At 39.7% G+C, this 24,187-nt stretch overlaps 1 protein-coding gene across 1 annotated transcript in view; it reads left to right on the forward strand.

Annotated features, from left to right (window-relative positions):
• Positions 1-24,187, forward strand: part of sptbn4a (spectrin, beta, non-erythrocytic 4a) — a 47,333-nt gene that overhangs the window by 12,353 nt on the left and 10,793 nt on the right. The window contains exons 2-14 of the mRNA XM_084730588.1: positions 5,359-5,622; positions 7,869-8,102; positions 9,304-9,393; positions 9,482-9,760; positions 9,857-9,987; positions 10,205-10,409; positions 13,168-13,413; positions 13,543-13,677; positions 15,362-15,603; positions 19,735-19,873; positions 20,782-20,866; positions 21,187-21,398; positions 22,642-24,029. Of these exons, the coding sequence (XP_084586714.1) occupies positions 5,359-5,622; positions 7,869-8,102; positions 9,304-9,393; positions 9,482-9,760; positions 9,857-9,987; positions 10,205-10,409; positions 13,168-13,413; positions 13,543-13,677; positions 15,362-15,603; positions 19,735-19,873; positions 20,782-20,866; positions 21,187-21,398; positions 22,642-24,029 (3,650 nt within the window). The remainder of the gene's footprint in view (positions 1-5,358; positions 5,623-7,868; positions 8,103-9,303; positions 9,394-9,481; positions 9,761-9,856; positions 9,988-10,204; positions 10,410-13,167; positions 13,414-13,542; positions 13,678-15,361; positions 15,604-19,734; positions 19,874-20,781; positions 20,867-21,186; positions 21,399-22,641; positions 24,030-24,187) is intronic.

The raw sequence follows: 24,187 nt of genomic DNA on the forward strand, positions 1-24,187 counted from the left end.
TAACAGTTACTGGAAGGGGTTGTGTTGTGTTTGCTGCCACAGAAAAGAAACAAAAAAGTCCCTGTTTATGTAGTGTTACTACAGTGTCTGCTTGTACTCTTCACAGCGGAGTTGGTCCAGACTGTTAACAGCTAACGTTAGCTAGTTAGCAGCCAGCTACAAATCTGGCTAAAGACAAAATCTCCTAAAAATAGCCAAAAGCCAGAGGTCTTCCAAATTTGATTTGGACCTACAGAGCTGGAAGCAGCAGAGATCAGATGATTGATCACATTTTCCCTTGAGATTTTTTTGCCACAGCAAAAAATAGCAATGAAATGTAACTGCTACAGTAAGTAGCTTGCTGTGAATTCAGTGGAGCGGACAGCTCCGCAGCAACAGTAAATGTGACATTATAACAAAAACACTGGCTAGTTGTAGGTGGCTGGAGGAACATTGTATGCTAAAAACAAGGCGGTTGCTTGTTACTGCACTGTGTAGTGTTTGAGATTAGACCTGCCACACAGTCACATTCATTTTTCACTTGCCCGATCATGTAGCCAACTAATGAATCTTAGCTCTGTGACATTAAAAGTTGAAGATTATTGGTTGAAATTGATATTTTGTTTTTAATTTTAATTTTTTGCATACATTGTTAAATATGTGCCAGGAATCTAAAAGGCTTATTCCATCTCGACTTTAAAAAGAATGCAGTCGAAAAGGCCTAAACCTCCTTTGTAGATATTATAGATATTAGTTTATGACATTCTGTTAAACAGTAATGACATTCACCCTGTTTCACAGTAGTAGAATTTATTTATTCATATATTCATTCAAAGGGCGTGAAAATGTATTTTGAATTAGTAAATGAAATAAACCCAGGTAATCAATGCTCATGAGTTCACAATAATGTTGAGGTATTTTTAATGTCTAATGTTTTACATAATGGCGCATCCACTCAAAGTTGACAGTTTGCTGATTCGACATTACTGTAATACTTAGGGTTAGTGCTGCACTGATAACTTGTCATCAAATAAGGAAGCTGGCATCATCAGTTAAGTGATAATTGCTAGAGAAGAGATGCACCTATCCAGTTTTTTTAAAGTCTGATCTGATTCCAGTGCCCATGTCTGGATATCTTCCATTACTGATACTAACATAAACTCCATGTGTTTTTTTTCCTCCTGATAACTTGTGCAGGTGCTTAATGAGAAGTGATGTACGATGTACAAAGAGTTTCTACAAGAGAACAAAATATCTTCAGACTAGGGACATGTTGAGTTAGCCAACTGTTAGTAATAGCAGACTTTCTCACGTCATGGTGGTTCATGGTCCAGCGCAAGCTCCATCTGCATGTCTAACTCAGAATTCTGGGAGACAGGAAAATATAGACTACTGGGTATCTATTTATAACACTGTATATATTTATAATTTATAAAAACATTAGATTATGAAATCTTGATTGGTACGTGAATCAGTGATGTCAGTCTGATATGTGACAAATGAATTACATCAGTATCAGCTTATTGGTTCTGATCGGTCCCAACTCTAATAATTGCAGCATTATCACTCTTTGATTAGCTAGATTCAAATTTGGATGTATGTGCTCTGTGTTATAAATGTATGTTAATGTCTTTTGATTGTCTTTGAGTAAAGCTACAACTAATGATTATTTCTGTTATTGATTAATCTGTTGATTATTTTCTCGATTAATTGATTAGTCTGGTCCTTAAATGTCAGAAAATGGTGAAAAATGTTGGTCAGTGTTTTCCAAAGCCCTGGATGATGTCCTTAAATGTCAAAAACTTTTGTCCACAACTCAAAGATATTCACTTAATTGTCATAGAGGACTAAGGGAATCAGAAAGTATTAACATTTCAGAAGCTGAAATCAGAGAATCTGGACATTTTTTTCTTTAAAATGTAAATGTTGCAGCATTGTCTGTGAATTTTATGCAGATAATAAGTTGCATAGTGTTACTTTATGCATTCAGTGGGTGTGAATACATTGTTGTTTGTGCCAGTAGTTTAAAACAAGCCCTTTAATCCCACCCACTATTTCATTATGCTGCATCAGCATTACAAGAAAGCCTGCAGAATTTGGCAACACAATGCTGCCATAATAGCATGATTCATACGTGGTAGCCATTAAAATATCGCACTCATGTCGGCCATGGCTGCCTCGAAAATTCACTTCACAGATGCCCTTTGGATCCAACTGTGCCCAGGCTGTAGCAGCACACCCGCAGCCTCGTTCCTGTTCCATAAACCTTTGATTCTTCCTCCTTTTCGCTTCCCTTCTTCCTTTACTCTGCCTTTCTCCTCTCCTCTCCTCTCTCCACCCCCTCTCTGATTTCTTCTCCCTCTGCCTCACTCTGTGTGTCAGTAAAGCCAAGAGAGGAGAGAGAGAGACCTGCTTTCTGCTGGCTCTGCATTATGAGAGGGAGAGCGAGGCTGAGGGAAGATAGCAGCGAGAGAGAGGGATGTGAGAGAGTGAGCGCTAGCAGCAGTTAAGCAGAGAGCCTGTGCCAAGAGGAGGAATGCAGCACTGCATTATGAAAGCCATAGGATATAGGTCCAGCTCTCTCTCTGTGAAAGATAAAGGAGAGAAGCAGAATTTAGAAGATCAAATCCATCATATGCACGGGTGGCAAGTAAATAATGAATTCATCACCCACTATCACAACAGAAGAATGTGGAGCATAAATTCTTGATTCTTAGCATATGAACAAAATCTGCACCATTATCAGGTGCTTTTAAGCCATGAAGATCTCCACTGTAAGTGAGCTTTTGTGAGCCAGATGCAAAAATACCTAAAATCTTTGTCACAGTAGGAAAACACCTCCTACTCCCCTAAGTCTAGGTATGGGAGGAGGCTGCTAATAATCTATTTCAGGGGAAGAGCTTCATTGACACAAAGGAAATTGCCACAAGCTTTGATCTCACCGCATCTCCTCACCCAGATCACGTCATGAACAAAGCCCAAGATTTAGGGGAGGGAGGAAGAAGAGCAGAGGAGCACAGGCAAAGGACAGAACAGGGGTTTATTAGACTTGCCATGCATGATTTTTAGGTCAGCCCGAGGCCAAACTTTGCTCCATACACCTGCCTCTCTACAAGCGGGGGGCTCCAGCCTTGGCATGGAGCTGTGTTTTCCCGATGCTATTTTAGGGACAAAACCGAATTTGGCCACTCACTTTCAGCACTATGAAGTGATATTCTCTCTTTGCCTTTCTGAAATAATTTAATGCATACAATATGTTAAAACCAGATCCACAGGTTCATGGTTTAGAATTTGTAATATGGCCATTTAGTGCATTCAGTACAGCTTTTTCTTTGAACACCAATTCCCTTCAAGAAAGACCATTGCTCAAAGGGTACCAGGTATCCAAAAATCATTGTCAAGGAAAAGGAAATCGATTCAGATTACATGTACAAACACTGTATAGTAAGGCTACATGAATTATCATGAGTTCCTACAGGGCTTCATGCATGAACAAGCTTGAATGAAAAAGCTCATTGCTTTATGAGCAGGGTTGGGAGGGTTATTTTAAAAGTGTATTCAATACAGTCACTAATTACCTTAAAAAATGTAATCAGTAATGTAATTCAAGTATCACAGCACTACTTCTTTTGGATTACTTCAAAACAGTTAAGCGATTATTTAATCCTGTCACAATCTTGTCACTTGAAAAATAATCTAATCATCACATCATTAATTTGGTCCATAAAATGTCAGAAAATTATGAAAACAGTCCAACATGGCTTCCTCAAATGTCTTGTTTTGTCCACAACTCAAAGATATTTAGTTTAATGTCAGAGAGGAGTAAAAAAAAAAAAAAAACGTTCACATTTAAGAAGCTGAAATCAGAAAATTTAGACCTTTTTTAATTAAAAAATGACTTACATAATTACCAAACTGGATGCAAATTAATTTAATAGTTGATAGATTCATTGTTGCAGCTGTACGTGTTTTAGTTTTGTTGTGTGCAATTTATTGATTGATTGATTGATTGATTGATTGATTGATTGATTTAAAGATATAAAATTGTGAAATTTCTACCCACTGAAGCATTTCTCACTTGAGGCCATGATAATTAATTGCCAACTGTGTGTGCATGATTTTATGTTATTCTTTATTTTAAAATTGTAATACTGTGTACTAATAATACCCATTTTTACCAAACATAAACAAAATTTTATTATGTCTTTTTTTATCTGTAACTCTAATAGAATACAGATGTACATCAAGCATACTGTTTTCGTTGCCTTAGAATAAGCTGTTCACCATGTTGTCCAGCATGTTGCACTGCCATGTTCTTACAGTAGCCCAGAGCTAAACACTGCCTCTTGATATTGCGTTTTGCATTTATTGTGAGTTATGCCGCCATCATAGTTTCTCTTACACGCCTGGCAGGGGAGCTGGTTATATCCGCTATTTCACCTCCAGACACCGCTAATTCCAACACACTAGCCCTTTAATGCAAGAAAAGTACATTGCTTAATGCCACAGTGACGGTACAAATGTATTTCAATCATCCTGATTTCTGAGCTGAAGAAGCTACTGCTGAGCAGAAGTAAGTCTACAGTTAAAGGGACAGTGCAAAAAACATACCAGTCACAGCAGTGCACATGGATTTTATTGAATTGATTGAATCAACCGTTTGTTGCTTATCTGTTCATGATACATAGAAATTTTCTTTTCCTAACTAAATGATAATTGAAATGGAGTGCAAAATATGATCTAATTTGCATTTGTATTTTTTTTAACAAATACATAATGCTCAAAAATACAGAAGGGCCACAGACATGATGAAGTTATTTAAATGTAACACTTGATTAATCATGATTACAACACTTCAACAGAATATATGAATACATACATCAGACTGAAGTACCTTAATTGTTGCATTAAATAACGTATTTCTTTTACATTTCAGATAGTTCATAAAGCCTGCCATGAATTTTATGGGTTTTCATGCATGAAGTAATGTATGAATTCATGATAATTCATCTACCCTTACTATAAAGTGTTACCATAATTTTTTGATTTAGAAATAGATTTTTCTTTGTGCTTTTAATCTAAAATGGTGGACATTTCTGTGCAGCAACTGTGTAATTCACAGATTTGTGGTACCAAGTGAAGCAACAATCGTCTCAGCCCATAAAAACGGTCCCTTGAAGCACAAGCTGACATTAAAGCCATGTACGAAGGAGAGGCAAGAAGTCAGTCAGCCAAGAAATAACAGTCCAACACATGATGTCATTGTTAAATAGGATAGATTTAGCATGTGTGAAAATACATAGTGACTTAAATCATTATTATGATCCATCTGAAATGTGCTATGCAATCAGTTTAACAGATGTCACTATCTGTCTCCAGGAGGGTCAGGAGCTGATCCAGGAGAAGCCAGAGCTGCGTTCGGTCGTTCAGCAGAAGCTGGAGGAGATCAGGGAGTGCTGGTCCGACCTGGAAATCACAACCAAGGCCAAGGCCCGTCAGCTCTTTGAGAACAACAAGCCTGAGCCGGCAGTGAAGAGCTACTCGGACCTTGACAACCAGCTCTCCCACCTGGAGCAGCAGCCCCCCCAGCTGGAGCAGGCACACCATCTGCCCACCTTCAATGAGCAGCTCCAGAAATTTCAGGCAAGTCTCAAGACCCTCCATGGTCTGTCTGAGAAGGCGCCGTCTCTTGTAATAAACTAGTGTTACTAAGACCCAAATGATTCTTTCATATATGACACACTTTGACGTGTGAACTGCTCTTCAACCTCGTCCAACTCATTGTCCTTTCTACTGCCTGTATTTCCACTCAAGTAACAAACAAACTTTTATTTATTTATGTTTTAAATGTAACATCTGTACATTTGACATTTTTGTAACACTTCAATAACAATAAGGATACATATACTTAACTAATGCTTATTAGTTATCAAGCCTCTGCAGAAGCCTGATAACAACCTGATCATTTGAATCAGGTGTGCTGGAGCAGGGAAACATCTAAAACATGCAGGGCAGTGAGCTCTGAGGACCAGGGTTGAGAAACACTGCATTAAAGGAGCAGTGCGTAGGATTCTAGTGGTGACCATGCAGAATCCAAACACCTCATTTTACCCTCCTCTTCCAAGCATGTAAGACAACCTCTGTTGGCAGTGAAAAACACAAAAGCCTGTATTTGAGATAGTGTTTGGTATGTCAAATCTTGGCTACTATAGAAACATTGCTGTGTAACATGGCAGCCTGTGTCAAAGAGAAACTTTTCTCTCTGCAGATATAAAGGGCTCATTCTAAGACAAGTAAAACACAACAGTTCTAATTTTCAGATGATTATACACTGATGAAAACAAGCTCATGAATATTATTTTCAATTTGTGCCATATTCTGCCAATAAACTATAAATAACTATAAATATATTTTACACACTGGACCTTTAAGTGTGAACTAATCACAAGAAGCCATAGTGACTTGATAATTTCTCAGTGGTGAGCAACAGGAATTCATGACACATCCTGCATTAATTCATGCACTAAATCATCATGAGTCATGCATTAGTTGAGCTGTAAAGTTGTTGGTTAAGTGTTACCAACAATTTTACATAGTGGAAGAACGTCACATTTGACCAACACACCAAGACAGTTTACTGTACAAACACTTTTTATATCTTATTGTGATATGAACACTTTTACTTATGTTACATATATTTAGATTATTTTTCATCTTTGAATAATTTCCTCCGTATTCCTTTTTCTAAACTTCAATTTTACTGTATCATTATTATTATTATTATTAGTGGTAGTAGTAGTAGTAGTAGTAGTAGTAGTAGTAGTATTTATTGCACTCTAGTCTTTGAGAACAGCCACAAAGGATTGCCCTGCATTTCAAATTATGTAGCTAACAAGCATAGTTAAGTATTTATTGTCCAATATGTATGGAAGATCAGCTAGCCCAAGCTAGCAGTTTTAATCACTGTTGTACTTTTTATTCTTTTCATTGGGATTCAGCAGTGGTGGAGAAAATATTGGTATATTTTGCTGAAGTAAAGGTAACAGTAACACAGCATGAAAATACTGCAGCAAAATGTATTTTAAGTATCAAAAGTAAAACTTCTCATTATGCAAAATGACCCCATTCAAAGTGTTATATTTATCATATATTGAAATATTATTTCTGATGCTATAATATGTAAGAAACATTTTATTGCTGTGAAAGTGGAGCTAGTTTGAACAACTTTATTTACTTTTGGACAGTTCAATCTATAACTGCTTCATACTTTATAAACAGGACCAGTAACTTTATTTATGAAATAAATGTGTTGGAGTAAAAGATACAGTCTTCTCCTCTGAAATGTAGAGAAATAGAAGAAATATGAAGTACAATAAAAAGAAAATACTTCATAAATAATACTGAATAACAGATAAAGCACAAGTACCACAAAACTGTACAGTACTTGATTAAATGTACTCAGTTACATTTCACCACTGGGCTTCAGATTTGCCAAAAAAAAAACAAAAACAAATAAACAAACAAACCTTTGACTCCACCCTTTATTTCTACCTCCACAGCGCCTTTGCCCATAAGAAATGTTTGTATGACTAAAACTCTCTAATCTGCCCCGATGTAGCTAATGCTTTTGACAGACTGCATACTTCAGCTCATTGTTGTTTATGTAATTTTCCTAAGCTCGGACATGTGTCCGCAAAGGCCGCTGTTGTGGCGTGTTCGCAAACACAAGGTTCAGTGGCATTACAAAAATGCACCATATGCTTTTTTCCTTAAAGTCAGGCAACCCATTACATAACCCTCAACTGTACTGATAGGAAAACGGCTGATGTGTTGTGTTTGTCCATCCCTCATATGGCCTTAACATGACCTTCCCCTTCCCTCCACTGCAGGCCATGGAGTCTCAGATTGGGGACTTTTACAAGGATGTGGGAGAGCTGGGAAGCTTGCAGGGGGTCTGCCTACCCCAGCGAGGGTTAATGGCAGGGGAAAAAGAGGGCGGTGAGCATTCAGGCGGGATGGAGACCCGCATCGTCCGCCTCATTGAACCCCTGAAGGAGAGACGTCGCATCCTGCTGGCTTCCAAAGAGATGCACCAAGTCGCCCAAGACCTGGAGGATGAGATAGTGAGTGCACACTTTGTTTGAGTTCCCCATCCTTTCATTTACATACATTTTCTCTTCTTCATATACTGTTTTTAAATCCATTTTGTACATCTGTCAGAGTTAGGATGGGTTACATCAACAAGGATTCATTTTTAAACCATTTTTAAATCATGGCATAATCTAGCTTTTAAACCTCAGTTTAGTTTTTACTCTAAACCTAGATTAAATTTAATTCTGTTTTACCAAAACTTTAGATTCCAATATAAAATGCTATCCAGTTTGAACTTTAAACGTACACTTGAGGAGGTTTAACTTTTAACATGGCTGCCATTTTAAGATGGACTGAGAAAAGTGATCAATTTCCTCAAAGAAAGTTAAGGGACAGACTCAACCCTGTTAAGTCTCTTCACCTTCACCCCAGTTGATCTATTTAAACAGTCTGCCAGTTGCTGCCAGGCAGTCTCCTTTTTTCTTACTGTGCTGTTGTGCATTCTTTAATCTTCTGTTGTTTGGCCATTTTGCTCCATTAATCTGGTCAACAAGTTTTTGTCAGAGGAGAAATTAGAGCTTGTCTGCTAACTAACTTGCCAGCTCACCGAAGCCCATTTAAGGTTGTGATGTTCTGTTAACTTTTCAGTCGGCTACCAAACAATGTAACATTTTGTTAACTTTTTAGCTAGCTAGCAACCAATTTAATGTTTTGTTAATTTGTTAGCTAGCTAGCAATCTGTGTGATGTTTAGTTAAGGAATACAGAGCAGCTGAAAATTAGTAGTTTTCTCCCGTTTACTATGTCCCAACAGCCCTTGAATTGATTTATTTTTTATTAAATTATTTTGATTTGTGTAAGCATCTCCATACTGATCAAACTCTGTTTAGTTTTGGTTTACATCAATAAACTTGAATTTCAAACAGAAATTAGTTTTTAATTGTGCAGCAGTGCTCTGCTTAATTTTAAATCTGGATTTACAAATTTTAAACCTAGTTTTGCCAAACTCTGATTAGAACTAATCTCAGATTAAATTAATCTTTTATTGGTGCAACTCAGTCTTCGTATATTAAGGTATAGGTTATTATGATACATATAAGAAATGGAAAGAGTTTAGAAGAATTATATAATCATACAAAGTACAAGTGTCTTCCCCATGAATTCTATGTTTGATACAGTATATCCGTACATATGCATTCTGAAATGTAATGACCTGACTGTGGTTACTTGACAGCTGTGGATTCAGGAAAGGCTTCCGTTGGCCTCATGTAAGGATTATGGGAATAACCTCCAGAGTGTACAGCAGCATGTAAAAAAGAACCAGGTAAGTGTGAAAGACGTTTGGCCATGATCAGCTGAAATGTGACCTAACCCCGCTCACACTGAGAACTCACCTCTGATTGGTCCCTCAGACACTCCAGAGGGAGCTGACAGGGCGGCGGGCTCGTGTCGAGGAGGTTCTGGACCGGGCGGGGATCATTGCTTCGCTGAGGACTCCTGAGGTGGAGTTTGTGCGTGAAGGGGCGGGGCATGTGCGTCAGCTGTGGGAGGTTTTGCAGCTGGAGACAGAGAGGAGGTCTGTGATGCTGGATGCCGCGCTGCAGTCTCAGCAGTACTACAGCGAGGCGGCAAAAGTGGAGTCCTGGCTGTCAGGGCAGAAGCTTCATCTGGTCAATGAAGAAAAAGGCACGGTATGGACAGCCCTGGTACTCATACAGGTATTTGTTGGCATATATCCTAAATGAACATGTAAAACCTACTTCCTGACATTATTCTCATATTTTCAGGACGAAGCAAGCACCCTGCAGCTGCTGAAGGCCCACCTGGCTCTGGAGCAAACTGTGGAAACATACGCAGAGACAGTAGGCATGCTATCCCAGCAATGCCAGCACCTACTGGAACTTGGACATCCAGAAAGGTTGGACATGACCCATAATCTCACATGCATGTACCAAGTACACACACACACACACATATACATATATCTCTATATATGTTATGAATAAAAGAGGAAAGTTTTTCTCATTCTCTACATACAGTGTTGAATAATAAGCAGTATTACACCTCAGGATAGCATTGTCCTTTCTGGTCTTCTTGGTAGCTTTTATATTTAGTTTTCTCTCAATTTTCAACAGTGAGCAGATCACCAAGCAGCAGTCCCACATAGACCGGCTGTATGTGTCTCTGAAGGACATGGTGGAGCACAGGAAAACCAAGCTGGAGCAGCAGTACTGGCTCTATCAGCTCAACAAGGATGTGGAAGAGTTAGAAAAGTGGATCACTGAGCGTGAGGCGGTGGCCAGTTCCACTGAGCTGGGTCAAGACCTCGAGGACGTCACGGTCAGTCCACCAACACATCATTAGATGCTACACTACTCTGATCACAGGAGATATTCAACTTTAATAACTTCATGTTAACACTTTATTTGAAGGGGTGTGCATAAGACTGATACTATCACAACCATGACATTACACCTATCATGAATGAGTGAATGAAGTCTTCATGAATATTTATGAATAAGTGTCTCTCAGTCAATTATGACATTTTTAATGCAAAATTGTAGAGCTGCAACAATTAATTAGTGAGATTATTAAATGAATCACCCACTATTTTGATCATTGCTTAAACTGTAGTAATTTTTTAAGAAAAAAGGTCAAATTTCAGCTTCTTAAATGTGAATATTTTCTGTTTTCTTTACTCTTCTTTGACAGTAAACTGAATACCTTTGAGTTTTGGCCAAACAAGACATTTAGGACATCATCTTGGAATTAGCATATTAATTGATGATGAAAATAATCATTAGTTGCAGCTCCACAAAGTTGACATTGTTCGAGATGTCTTTGTAATGATAATTTGAGATTAACCAAGACAACACAACCTGTCATAAACCTGCCATAGCAGGGCCAATTATTTAACTTCAAAACACTGTTTTGCTTTGTGTTAATATCATATTAAACTGTCATAGCTGGTTGGTTTTGACATAGGCTGTCATGAGACTGTTATAATTGTGTCATGAATATTTTCCTTGACCACAACTGCAATGATACATTTTGGACATGTCATAAAGCTGTCATTACACTGTCAGTTTCTTTTATCACAGTGTCATGAATAATGAACCATGATCATATAATTACTGCATGATGTTTTGCACCACAGAAATGTAACACAATTGCATTGTTATTGTAATAACTGAAACAAATAGTAGAAGTAACTATGATTTTCACAAAAAAGTTGCTTGCTTTCATATTTGATTAAAGGCAATGTGTGAAAAGAGTGAGGGAAAACACTGGAATAATACTGTTATCATGTCTGGACATAGTTTCATTCATTCATTGGCTCCTGTGCATCACCAGATATGATCTTTATATGTTTTGTTTGATGCTTGGCTTAAGTTAGGTGTGACAGTAGGTCCTTAAAGTGTTTAAAAAAAATAGAACAATGCACGTGAAAATAAGCTGTATTAGACTTGAAAATGATAAGAAAATATAATATATTCTGGTGTTTCATACAAAATAGCCCCAGCTGCCTTACAGTCATTCTTCTAAGATATCACAGACACTAAAACAGACAAACTACAGGTGCAGCTAGAAGAAGTCATTCAGTAGAGTGCAGATTTCCACCAGGCAACAGATGGTGAAGCACCTACTGCAATGCCACCACAACTGCCAGATGTAACACGGAGATATTTGCAGAGTCCCAACAACATTAACATGATTCCCACATCTGTTGTCCCGAGCTGAAACAGGATCTCAGACTGAAGTAGTTGTTGATCACTTGCAGCAGCCAATTAAGAAGAGTGAGAAGTCAACTGTCAATCGTGTAAACAGCAATCAAAACAGAATGACTGCCTCACAGTTGCATGGCTTCACCAACCAGTTACAGTTTACATCAATAAATGTATGTAGTGAAGACTGAAGGAATTTGGAACTTAAGACTATTTTGACCCATAACTTTGAAGGAATTCAATAAAAGGTATTAAGTGTATTTTTTGGCAAAATGGAAGTTCTCACAAAACACATGTGATTCCAGTGACTAATTTCCAGGTTGAAACATGCTGTCTTCACTTCAAGACTGCTTTTACAGAAGGCTGATAGAGAGCTGGACATTACAATGTCATAGTGAAGTTGACCTTTGACCTTTTGGATATCAAATGTCATCACCTCATAATTTTGTCCTATTAGATCATTGTATGTAGTTTTGCAATAATTAGTTCATGAAATCTTGAGTTACGGCCAAAAATGTGTTTAGTGAGGTCAAAGTGACTTTGACCTTTGATCTCTAACCACCAAAATTTAATCAGTTCATCTTTGAGTCTAAGTGGTCATTTGTGCCAAGTTTAAAAAACTCCTTCAAGGCAAGAATGGGATGTCTTGAAAACATGAAGGTATAAAAGTCTTTTTTTTATTTCAAGGTTTTTACAACATTCTGAATCACAGGAGTCCTTCAGGATACAGTCATGGATGTACACAAAAAAATAGGCTGATGTCGAGTAGTATTCAACATTAGCTCCAGGGAAGATGCAGCTCCATTGGTCACGCATACACAGACGCAATCTCATAATCACCTCCTGGCTACGCCTGGTGGGGATAAAAATGACTACAGACTTTAATCAACACCTTAGTGACAGTGGGTGCTTTCCATGTGGCTAACATGGCTCCTTGTGTCCAAGCCGGCGTCTCCTCCTCGCCTCTTAGCTCCTCCAAATTACTTGTGGTGCACAGCATCTCAACCACTGTTCTGATGTGTGGAAATAATAAAGCAGAAGTTTAAAAGAAAACCCCTGTTATTTAATGTCATTTCTACTAACTTTAGATCTATTTTTGGTATCACAGAATGTGACTGATACAACCATTATTCAGGTAATTTTTTTTGAGCAGAACCAACATGAGAGAGCAATAAAACAGCTATAAATGATCTAAATGAAATCCATAATTTTGAGATTTAAGGCTAAGGGCTGTGCATCTATATAACTATACATTTTTTTCCAAATAAACCAGCATGAATGTGTAATGAAAACCTAGAAAAGACGAGCATTTTGGCAGTTGAGGAAAAACTAGTTCACTTTTTTTTTATAATTTGTGTGTTTATGTGTTTCAGGTGCTTCAGGAGAAATTCACCAAGTTTTCCACAGAAACCAATAGTATTGGCCAGCAGCGCATGGAGCAGGTGAACAAAATGGTAAACGAGATGATCGACTGCGGCCACTCTGACGCAGCCACCATCGCAGAGTGGAAGGACGGACTGAACGAGTCGTGGGCCGACCTCCTGGAGCTGATGGAGACCCGCAGGCAGATGCTGGCAGCATCACACCAGCTGCACAAGTTCTTCACTGACTGCAAAGAGGTACAGTCAAAAAAGACATCGGCCTGTGATTCAGGTGTTCTTCATCGCCTTTTCAAAGGTAGACAGTCTGGCCGTGACATGCGGCTTCTATTTTTAAAGCACTCGTGACGATGCTGTCCCGTGTTGTAGGTCTTGGCTCAGATCGCAGGGAAGATGAAGCAGCTGCCAGAGGTGAGGGCGTGCCAAGCCAACATCACCAATCCAGCCACCCTGCAGAGACTCATGCACTCCTTCGAGCATGCCCTTCAACTGCTAGTCGCACAGGCAAGTGATAGAATTTCTCTCTGATCCCAGCAGTCACACTTTGTGCTTGCTGCTCATGAGCACAAAGATGAGAGCATATAAATTTCACCAAACTTATTTTTGACAATAAAACTGTACAACTGGCCACATCCATGGAATAACCCAGCCTTAGGGCATGTAAGTGTATTTAAATTCATGCTTGTTTGTTTGCACTTGTTTAAAATAGCTTTTTTTTCAACCAACAGTAGGAAACCCAATTTAAAGGGATAGTTCACCCAAAATTGAAAATTTAGTTGTTGTCATGCCGATTGAAGGTCAGGTTTACTTTTTTTCTTTTTTTTTTAATCTCTCAAACTATTTAAGTGAATGGTGACTGAAAAAAAAACAGACAATGCCCCCATACTGCTCATCTGGTGTAATCCAAGTCTCCTAAAGCACAGACATGCCCAGTTGACTTGAGAGTCATCATTTACACCATGTTTTTAGCGTGAATCTTCACTTTTGGTCCTTAACTTGGAGCCTTAGTTTCACATCAGTGTGCACATCATCTGAACTGGTTGTATACACAAGTGAACGGCATGTCAGCGTTTTAGGAGACAACAAGAAATATGGAGCCATTTCATGTTTTTTTGGGTTTTTCTTTTTGCCATTTGAAAACTGGTCATCATTCACTTCAATTGTTTGGGAGATTTTGCAACACTGTTTTCCTGTGAAACTTCAGCAGTGTTTTTTGGACTGAAAAACTAAACCCGACCTTCAATCAGCATGAGGGTGAACAGATAATGACTGATCATTTTTGGGTGAACTATCGTTTTAAATCAGTTTATTTTAGTATATTTCCAACAAACACAACCATTCTTCTCCACTGACTATATGCTATTTAAAGAGATAGTTTTTTGAAATGAGATTGTATGAAGTTCTAATCCATCCTCAGTGTTTCATTAGTGATGGTGGTCGGCATGCTCCCAGAGAAGCAGCATGAGTACTGGTGTGGGAAGTTAAGTAATATACTGCTATGGACATGGTCAGCAGCAAAACATATTGTAGTCACCCAGCAAATCAATGCCAGTTTAAATGTACATTATATTTCACATATTTTCATCACCATACCTTGTCATCAGACAGCATTTTACAATGGAAAAACACAGTTATGTAAGTCAAATATCACTCTCTCCAAAGACACCAGACTCCTTTGGCAAACTTTTTTGTCATTTTACTTAGCAGAAACAGAGGAGTTGCTTGTCTACCACTGCCTCGATCGGACAGTTTGGTTGTGTTATTGTGTGACTTTAAATCCGAACTAATCCACCACAGTCACACATTAACACAACCTAACCAACCAAGTTTTGTCAAAGGAGTCCAGTTGCTTTGGAGAGAGTGATAGTTGTCCTATATTACAGTGGTTTTCCTTCATGAAAGACTGTCTGACTGAAAGTAAACCAAGTGAAAATATTCTAAATCTAGTGTACACTTCATTTTATATGATTATTTTAGATGGCTTAAATATGTTTTGCTGCTGACCCTGTCCACAGCAGTACAATGCTTAGCCTCCTACACCGATACTCCTGCTGCTTCTTCAAACTGGGGGCATTCTGACCTCCATCTACTGTCGGTAATACACTGACTATGGATAACTCATACATCCCCACTTCAAAAAACCCAAACTATCCCTTTAAACCACTAACTCCACCTTGTCTTGGTGCAGGTAAGGCAGCTGCAGGAGAACGCTGCCCAGTTGAGAACCATTTATGCTGGTGAGAAGGCTGAGGCCATCATGGTCAAGGAGCAGGAAGTGATGGAGGCGTGGAGGGAGCTGCTGAGTTCTTGTGAAGCGAGTCGTGTGCAGGTGACTTCAGTAACCGACAAGGTGCAGTTCTTCTCAGTGGTGCGTGAAAACCTGATGTGGATGGAAGGCATCATGGGCCAGATAGGATGGGATGAGCCCAGGTAAACCACCTTGTTTTTCCTTCTGTGTTGAGATGTGTATGAAACATATAGTACACAGTATATAGTCCAGGTTTAATAGCTGCATTTTACTGAAAGTTTACCTAATCTGAGAGCAGGGTGCTAGGAATCTTTGAAAACGCTTGAATTTAATGTAATGTTTTCAAGGTTTGATAAAGTGTCTGAAATCAGATAATTTTTTTCTTAAAAAATTACTCAAAACAGTTTTTTGATCAATATATCCTGACACAGCATTGCCTCTTGAAAAATAGGTCCAAACACATGGACTTATTTTTCAAGTCTTTCCTGTAAATATTATCATTGTCAATTAATCTTTCGATCATTTCCTCTTTTAATTGATCAGTTGTTTACCCCATAAAATGGTGCCAAATGTCAATCAGTCTTTCCCTAAGTCCAATATGACGTCCTCAAATGTCTTGTTTTGTCCATAACCCATAGATATTTAGTTTAAATGACTCAAACATTTGATAAATCATCAAAATAGTTGACAACTAATTTAATAATCGATTAAATCGATGTCAAGTCTACTTACAGACAGGTGTCACATTTTGAAAAATTAAACTAGGTTTTCCTCTAATTTATTATCCCTCTGTAGAAGTCTGTCATGAAATAATTTCCATTCTTTTTGGACACATGGTTCTTTATCTTCATAAATAACATCTGATTTGAACATTTTGAGTATGTATATGTATTGAAATATGTAATTTACCACTGCTGTAAGCTGCTGGAAAAGCTCGAGAATGCACCTTGAAAATGCTTGAAAAGTGCTTGAATTTGATGTCAGAAAAGGTGCGTGAACCCTGTGAACGTCTCTGTGGTCACGTCCCCGAAGACAGAATTTCATTAGTGTGTAGTGTTGAATTAGGCTGCTGTGCCACCTTGACCTAATTTTATATGACATCTGTTATTCAATTTTTCATATGATGTAATTGAGGGCTATAAATTTTACACTGTAATCACTGCCATTATTTGTCATTTTAGCCAGCCAGTTCCACTGTGCAGTGAGCCTGCAGCACATTCAAACTTGGCTTGAAATTGTATAGCAGCTGTCGATATATCAACATGTGCATTAACATACAGCACTGTGGGACTGGAAAAGATGGCAGAACATACGTACATGTCTGTATGGGGCTGCAAGTAGGGCCAGGCAATATAGCTGAAAAATGTACGATGATAAAATAAAATTAAAAATACAAAAGTAATCATTTTCATTTTACCAAAATAATGAAAGACACTCACAAATAAATATATTTACTCAAATAAATGATATCACTAGTGCTGCAACGATTCATCAATGAAGTGATTAATAATCGATTATTAAATTAATCGCCAAATTCTCAGATTTCAGCTTCTTAAATCTGAGGATGTCACCTTGGGCTTTGGGAAACACTGATTAATATTTTTCACCATTTTCTAACATTTTATGGACTAAACAACCAATTAATCAACAGATTAATCTATTATGGAAAAAAAACATTACTTGCAGCCCTACATATCACCTTGTTACACATTACATAGTACAGGCTGACCTGTACTTTTTTTTTATTACTGTCTGCACTCATTTTCTCACTCGATGCCGTCTCTGATTGGATGATTACATGTAATTTGTATGGTGCTCCATTATCAAGGAATATGATAGGCTGTTTATGAGCTGGGCCACATTGGTTATGTGTTGTCATTGCGCTTTGCATGTAATGCATTTAAGTGACAACTAAACATTTTATGGTACTAATTTTATATTTGTCTACCTACCGGTCAATCTGTGGCTTGTTTTATTATCAAATTGTAAATTGGTTATCTTATACAATGTCAGAAAAATGCCCTATCCAAAGTGATGTCTTGAAATGGCTTGTTTTGTCCAATCAAAAATCCAAAACAAAAAGATTTTGTATTTACAATGACACAAAAAAAGAGAAAAGCAGTAGATACCTGGTATATAAAGAGAAACAGTGTTTAATGTTGTGCAGGTTGTAAAACCCTTTGAGGCATATTTGGGATTTGCGCTTCTGGGCTATATGAATAAATTTGACAAATGCTCAAATTTGTGAAGCTGAGACCAGAAAAGTGTAAACACAGGTGTTACTGATGATAGATACCAAGGGCCCTATCTTACACCCGGCGCAAAGCCATTGTGCCGCCAGCACAAGTGGTTTTGCTATCTGACACCAGCGCAAGTGTCATTTTTGCCATGTCTGTAAGACCGCAGATGCACTTGTGCTGGGTCTGTGCCATTGGGGGCAGGAGGTCTAAACAGGAAGGCAAAATGAAGGCGTGGTCGGCGCGTTTGCTATCTTGTGCTCAGCGCATTGGGGTAAAAAATGCTTGTGCTTTAGACCAGCTAAAACCTAGTCTAACTGCAAAGTCTGTGGTCTTTCAGGACAAGATAACACCCAGCCAAAACACACACACGTCTTCACAGTCACAAAACACCTTCATTTATGGTCATTCTCTTCCTCACACGGGAGTGTGGATTAGTTAAGTGTTCTTTGAACATGTTTTCTATCAGCAATAAAAGTGTAAATATTGAAGTTAAAAGTTTGCGTGTCTCGCGCTTGGCTGAGGCGCACACACATCTCCACAATCACAGAACACTTTTCATTAATGTTAAACAGTCGTGTGCGCATGTGTCTATAAAGATAAACTCACTAATAAGAAAAAAAATATATAATTATAAAGCCTAATAAATCTAAATAGACCTGCAAAGTGAGTACGGGCCACGATTACAGCTGTCAGATCGTCTTTATCAGATGAGTCAGCATGACAGCTGGAGCAGCTGTAGTGTGTGTCTGCCTGTTTGTTATGATGCATAAAAACAATGTTTAAACAATTATGATCTATAACATAGAAAATATACAAGAAACTATATTTGACCACACGAGTCCGGCCCAACCTGAGAGAAAAAGTTATGTGTGCTTCTGTCAGAGCTGGTTGGATATATCTGTGCGTAATTTTGCGCACTCCAAACGTCGGGACAGAGGAGGGAGGATGAGAGGAGGAGATGAGGATTGGGTAGGAGAGAAGAAGACGGAGGAGTGCAGATAGCCATGTATCTGCTCCTGCCCCTGGCTCAGGCGGGCCAGCGGAACCAAGAACCTTCGCAGCTAGACTGGATCGGTTCGCCTCCCCTCTCCCCCCACTCCTCAGCCAGCAGAGTTAATAATGATGATGATGATGATAATAATTAATTATAAAATACAACATACTTTCAAGGTGCTTCAGGTTAAAATATAAGCAGTTACATATCTGCATGACATTTGCGGTTCATTTATTGTATTGTTTTTTGCAGGCATTAATGTAAAATAAATTATTTACACATGAAGCTGTTTTGGAGACATCCTGCTGTCTGCATATTTCGCGACTGTCTCCTCCCTTTGAAAATCTTTTCTCTTTGTTTCCTCCTGGTAAATCTGCTGTCATGCTGACACTGCTTGCGCTGCTGGTGCACCTGCCTCTTAAGAGGTGATGAGAGCTGAGTTCGGCCTAAACTTGCCTTTGAATTAATGAGGGCACATGGGCACATCTGATAGGTGTATCCTGCTTTACGCTGGTGGCGCAAAGGGCGGGGCAGGGCAAAATATCACTCCTGTCCCTGGCACAGGACGGCAAAGGTGGATTTGGACACACCTTGAATAAATTAAATCCATTGCGCCTTGCACTTGCCACTTGTGCTTTAGATCAGCGTAAGATAGGGCCCCAAGAGTTTGATCTGATTGGTTAAAGTTAGTCTTTTCCTATTTCCTTAAGATGTTGTTTCCAATGGAAAATGAGCTAGACTTCTCAGCTAGTTGAGGAAACTGCCGGCCGACGCTGCAGTACATTACGTCCTTAGTGTCCACTTACCACTTACTTACTTACACTCCTGCTTCCATTCACTCCTACATTTCCGTTTCTGTTTCGTTCATCATATAAGCAGTTTAAGTATCGTGGGTGGGTAGCCAGCAATGAGAACTGTTTGCTGTTTTCATAGATTGTTGAACCAAAGGATGCAAAGGAATCAGGTTGTTTGCGGAAAGTCAAACCCTGGCTAGCATTTTACACTCTGCAGTTCGAAGTGTGCCCTAGTATTATTTGTTGCTTAATCCAGTCTAAATAATCTGATCTATATCCTTTCAGGGATTTGACGGCTCTGGAGGTGATGATGAAACAACATCAAGAGCTAAAAGCCAAAATAGACGGCCGCAGCAAGACCATACAGCAGTGTGCAGACCTCGGCAAGATCTTGATAGCTGCAGGCAACCCTGCATCAGAAGAGGTCAGGCAAATGCAAACAACAAAACCCATATGTATGAATATCACACATGCCACAAAAAATACATAAAAACCACACAATCAATTGATTGAAGGGGTTATTTAAAGTGGGGTTGTGTGAGGTACTTAAGCATACCCAGTGTATTACCTACAGTAGATGGTGGTCAACAGCCCCCAGTTCAGAGAAACACAGAGGAGTATCAGCACTGAAGCGAAGCTTACTGCTGTACTGCTGTGGACAGGGTCAGCAGCAAAACATATTTTAGACAGCTAAAAAATAGATGTCATTTTAAGTGTACACTATATTTATAACATTTTTACCACTTTTCACTCAGCCAGCCTTTTCAAATGAAAAACCCCTTTTGTGTTGGCCAAATACCGCTCCCTTTTGTTCAATCAGAATCCTTGACAAAAGCAGTGATTTTGCCATGCAGAACACAGGAGTTGCTGGTCTACCGCTGCCTCAATCTGTTAGTTTGTGTTATTGTGTGATTTTGGTAAATCAGACCTAACCTTTTAAAATACAAAAGTCACAACAACGACAAAATAATGAGAAAAACCAACCGATCAAGGCAGAAATGGACCTGCAATTTCTGTGTTTGGCTGTGTATTTGGCTTATACTGTGTAACAGTTGTTTCTTGACAGAAAAGGCTATCTGATGGCAAGGTAAAGAAGTGAAAATATTCTAGATAAAGCATAGACTTCAACTGATTTCTTAGGTGGGCCTTTGTTCAGTTGGCTGAGTATGTCCTCAGCAGTAGCTTCCTGCAGCAGTACACCTGCTGCTTCTTCTAAAGGTAATAAACTGACTATGGATATTTACTCCATACAACCCCACTTTAATTAATCCAACTATTCCTTTAAACTGTTACAGTATGTTGGTCATGACTGCAATCTGTCCATCACCACAGATAAAAGAGAAGTTGGACAGCCTTCTAGCTAAGCAGAAGGATCTTGTGGAAAAATGGGACAAACACCAGGAAAAGTTACAGCGCAGTGAGTAACTCACATCCAAGCAGAGGCAGCTCTTAACACAACACTGTGTTAAATGTCAGATGGGCTCAGGCTGTAAATGGTTTTACCACTTTGCCCTGTTATCATGAATCATGTATGAATCTTATTGTTCTTCTTGTTTCAGCTACATTACACACTTACTCTGAACATGACTGAAATGATAATACACATCTGAGCTATGATCTCATACATAAATATCACCATAATGTACACACAAGTGTTTAAACAACAGATTTGTACTGGAGCTTGCATTAAAATGTGTTGTGATGGTGACTGTGCTGCTGGTCTGCTGTCACCTCCAGAGCAGGAAAGGTTCCAATTTGCCCAGGAGACAGTGAAGGCGGAAGCCTGGCTGAAGGCCAAGGAGCCGCTGATCACCTCCAAGGAGCCGGAGGGAGGAGAGGCCCAGGCCCAAACAGACGAGGTTGAGCAGCTCATCCTTCGCCATGAGGCCTTCCGCAAGGCTGCTGTAACCTGGAAAGAACGCTTCAGCTCTCTCCGCCAGCTTTCCGCAGTAAGCTTGACTGTAGATAAATGTTTAATCAGTTTGGTGGAGTCACAATTTAATGCTGCTACAGGAAAAAAAATGTGACCTTGGGATGTTGTGTTTGCTTAGCAGGCATGGGCGCATGCCATGAGTTTGCATCATTATGGGCTTAAATCTGTCTCATGACGTTTAGTGCATGTAGTCTACACTCACTCACTGCACCCCATCTGCCTTTCATGCTCCATTGTTTAGTAGCCAATCAAACAAACAGACTGGTTTGAGCAAATCATTCTTGATAACTTGTTGTATCAACATTTTATTGGACCATCCTGCCTTTGATTTCTGGTTTTAAAGGTCCAGTGTGTAAGATTTAGGGGAATTTATTGTCAGAATATGAGAGAAATTAAATCTAATATTCCTAATTATATTTTTATTAGTGTATAATATAATAATAAACCTGAAAATAAGAATTGTTGTTGCGTTTTTGTTAGCTTAGAGGGAGTTCTTTATGTCTACAGAGGATGCAGGTCCTCTTTCATGGAGGCTGCCATGTTGCACTGCTGTGTTTCTGCAGTAGCCCAGAATCCAAACACTGCCTCTGGACAGGGTCTAGGTGTGGGACATAAAATATTATCACATTATTTCAGGGTACTCTGCAATAACAATATGCTTGATGATATGACAAAATACTGACAAATATTTTTGGTTTAGAACTCACAATAGCTGTTGAGCTCTACTCATACTGAACCAGTGATCCTCTTGAGTTGTTGAAATTCGTTTGTTGTATTGCCTCCTTTTGCTGTGACAGTCATGAACCACTTCTTACACATTACCATGGTTTATTGTGCATCTGATCTTTTTTAAGCAAATTACTTCCACATTTCTGAATTTGCTCCCCTTTTTGAAAGTAACTCATCCACTGTGGAGCCAGTGGCAATATTAATTTTACTCTCAGACACTTTTGTTGTAGTTGTGTGTAGCAGTGGGACATCGTTGTGTCAACAAGTCATAATACTGGCATTATCACCAAATGCTTTTTTATCCTTGTGAAATATTACATATGTAGTTGACGATATTATATGGCCTTTCACATTTGGGCAAGTTTTGCAGCTACCGTAGGTTCTCCTACATGCTTGGAAGGGGAGGGTTAGACAAGCGTTAGTCACTTGAAATCTAGAACCTTACCACTAGATGCCACTAAATCCTACACATTGGTCCTTTAATTGGGCTCATGTAGTGCTGTTAGTTATTTAGTTAACTCTCTCTTTAGGCTGAGAAGAAGAAAGAGGAGGAGAAAAAGACGACCCCGCTCTCCAGCCGACGGATGTTCCCATTATCTTGTCTGACTCCCAGTGTTCCCTCAACCAGCGCTACCTCATCTTTCTTGAGGCAGACGGTACAGGCACATATAGATCCCAAACCCTTACAAACCAGTCTGGAGCTGGGGGCCACCGCTGCCACCCAGAGATTGTCCTCTACCCTAGCCAGCTACAACCCAATTCTAAATGGATCAGGATACCATGGACTGGAACAGCAGAGCAGTTCGAAGTTGGTGTGCTCCTCGTACCTTGGGATGAACCACCAGGTGCCCGGAGGTGGAAGTGACTCTGGTTTCTCGGCGATGACGTCCCAGAGCGGTGGAGCAGACACTTCTACTTATCTTGGGATAAGCAATCAAACTGCTGGCAGTGCAGAGAGCTCTGGGTACTTTGGAATGACTTCTGGGTGTGTGGGTGGTATGCAGAACCATATGGGCAGTGGCAGGTTAGGAAGTTCAGGTAACCTAGCTCAGCAGCCAAGCAGTGGAGGGATGGGAAGCCCCGGCTTCCTGCCTCAACAAAATATGGGCAGCTCTGGATATTTGGCCCAACCACAAAATATGGGAAGTTCTGGATATCTGGGACAGCAGCCTAATTTGGGGAGTACAGGATATTTGGCACAACAGCCTAATATGGGGAGCTCTGGGTATTTGGCACAACAGCCCAATATGGGGAGTTCTGGGTATTTGGCACAACAGCCTAACATGGGGAGTTCTGGGTATTTGGCACAACAGCCTAATATGGTGAGTTCTGGATACCTAGCACAGAATTATCAGAGCAGTGGGGGAATGGGTAGCTCAGGCTATCTGGCACAAAATCATTACAGCAGTGGAAGTCTGGGGAGTTCTGGTTACCTGGCGCAGAGCGGTGGCATCATGGACCCTAAAATGGCATATGCATGGCAGCACCTGAAAGCTGACTTCATGCAGCCCAGAATCAACCACATCCATAAGGCTATAAACCCCCTCCTAGAAGCCAGCAGAGTGCAGCGAGAACAGTATGGGGACATCCCGATGGCGGATATGATGGGGCCAGAGTCAGGGCTGGAGCTCCTCCACGGCCGTCTGCAGAGGGATCCCCGCGGCAGCCGCTCCGATCCTCAGATGGACCATCTGAGGCGAGAGAGGGAGTACAAGCTCGGTAGACAGACATCCAGCGAACAGGAGATCCAGGCTAGGCTCAACGAGCTGCCACTGATTGTGCGTCAGGAGCGCTACAGGAGGCGCCTGGAGAGGCAGTCATCCAGTGAGCAGGAGGGGAGCAGCAAGCAGAGGCTGCAGAGGCAGGACTCAAGTGACCTGGAGGGCTCTGTTAAGGAGGGCTCTGACAAACGCTCAGGGTATGTGAATGAGCTGAGCTGGTGACAGTTAAATTCAAATGATCTTAAAGGGATGGTTCAGATTATTTGAAATAGAGCTGTATGAAGTACTTATCAATAGTCGGTGTATAATTGCAGTGGGTAGAGCAGGAAACTGTTGTTATACAATCCAAATGTTG

This window comes from Lutjanus erythropterus, chromosome 11, assembly GCF_056507025.1.
Source record: "Lutjanus erythropterus isolate fLutEry1 chromosome 11, fLutEry1.hap2, whole genome shotgun sequence".
In the NCBI taxonomy this organism is placed as follows: Eukaryota; Metazoa; Chordata; class Actinopteri; order Lutjaniformes; family Lutjanidae; genus Lutjanus; species Lutjanus erythropterus.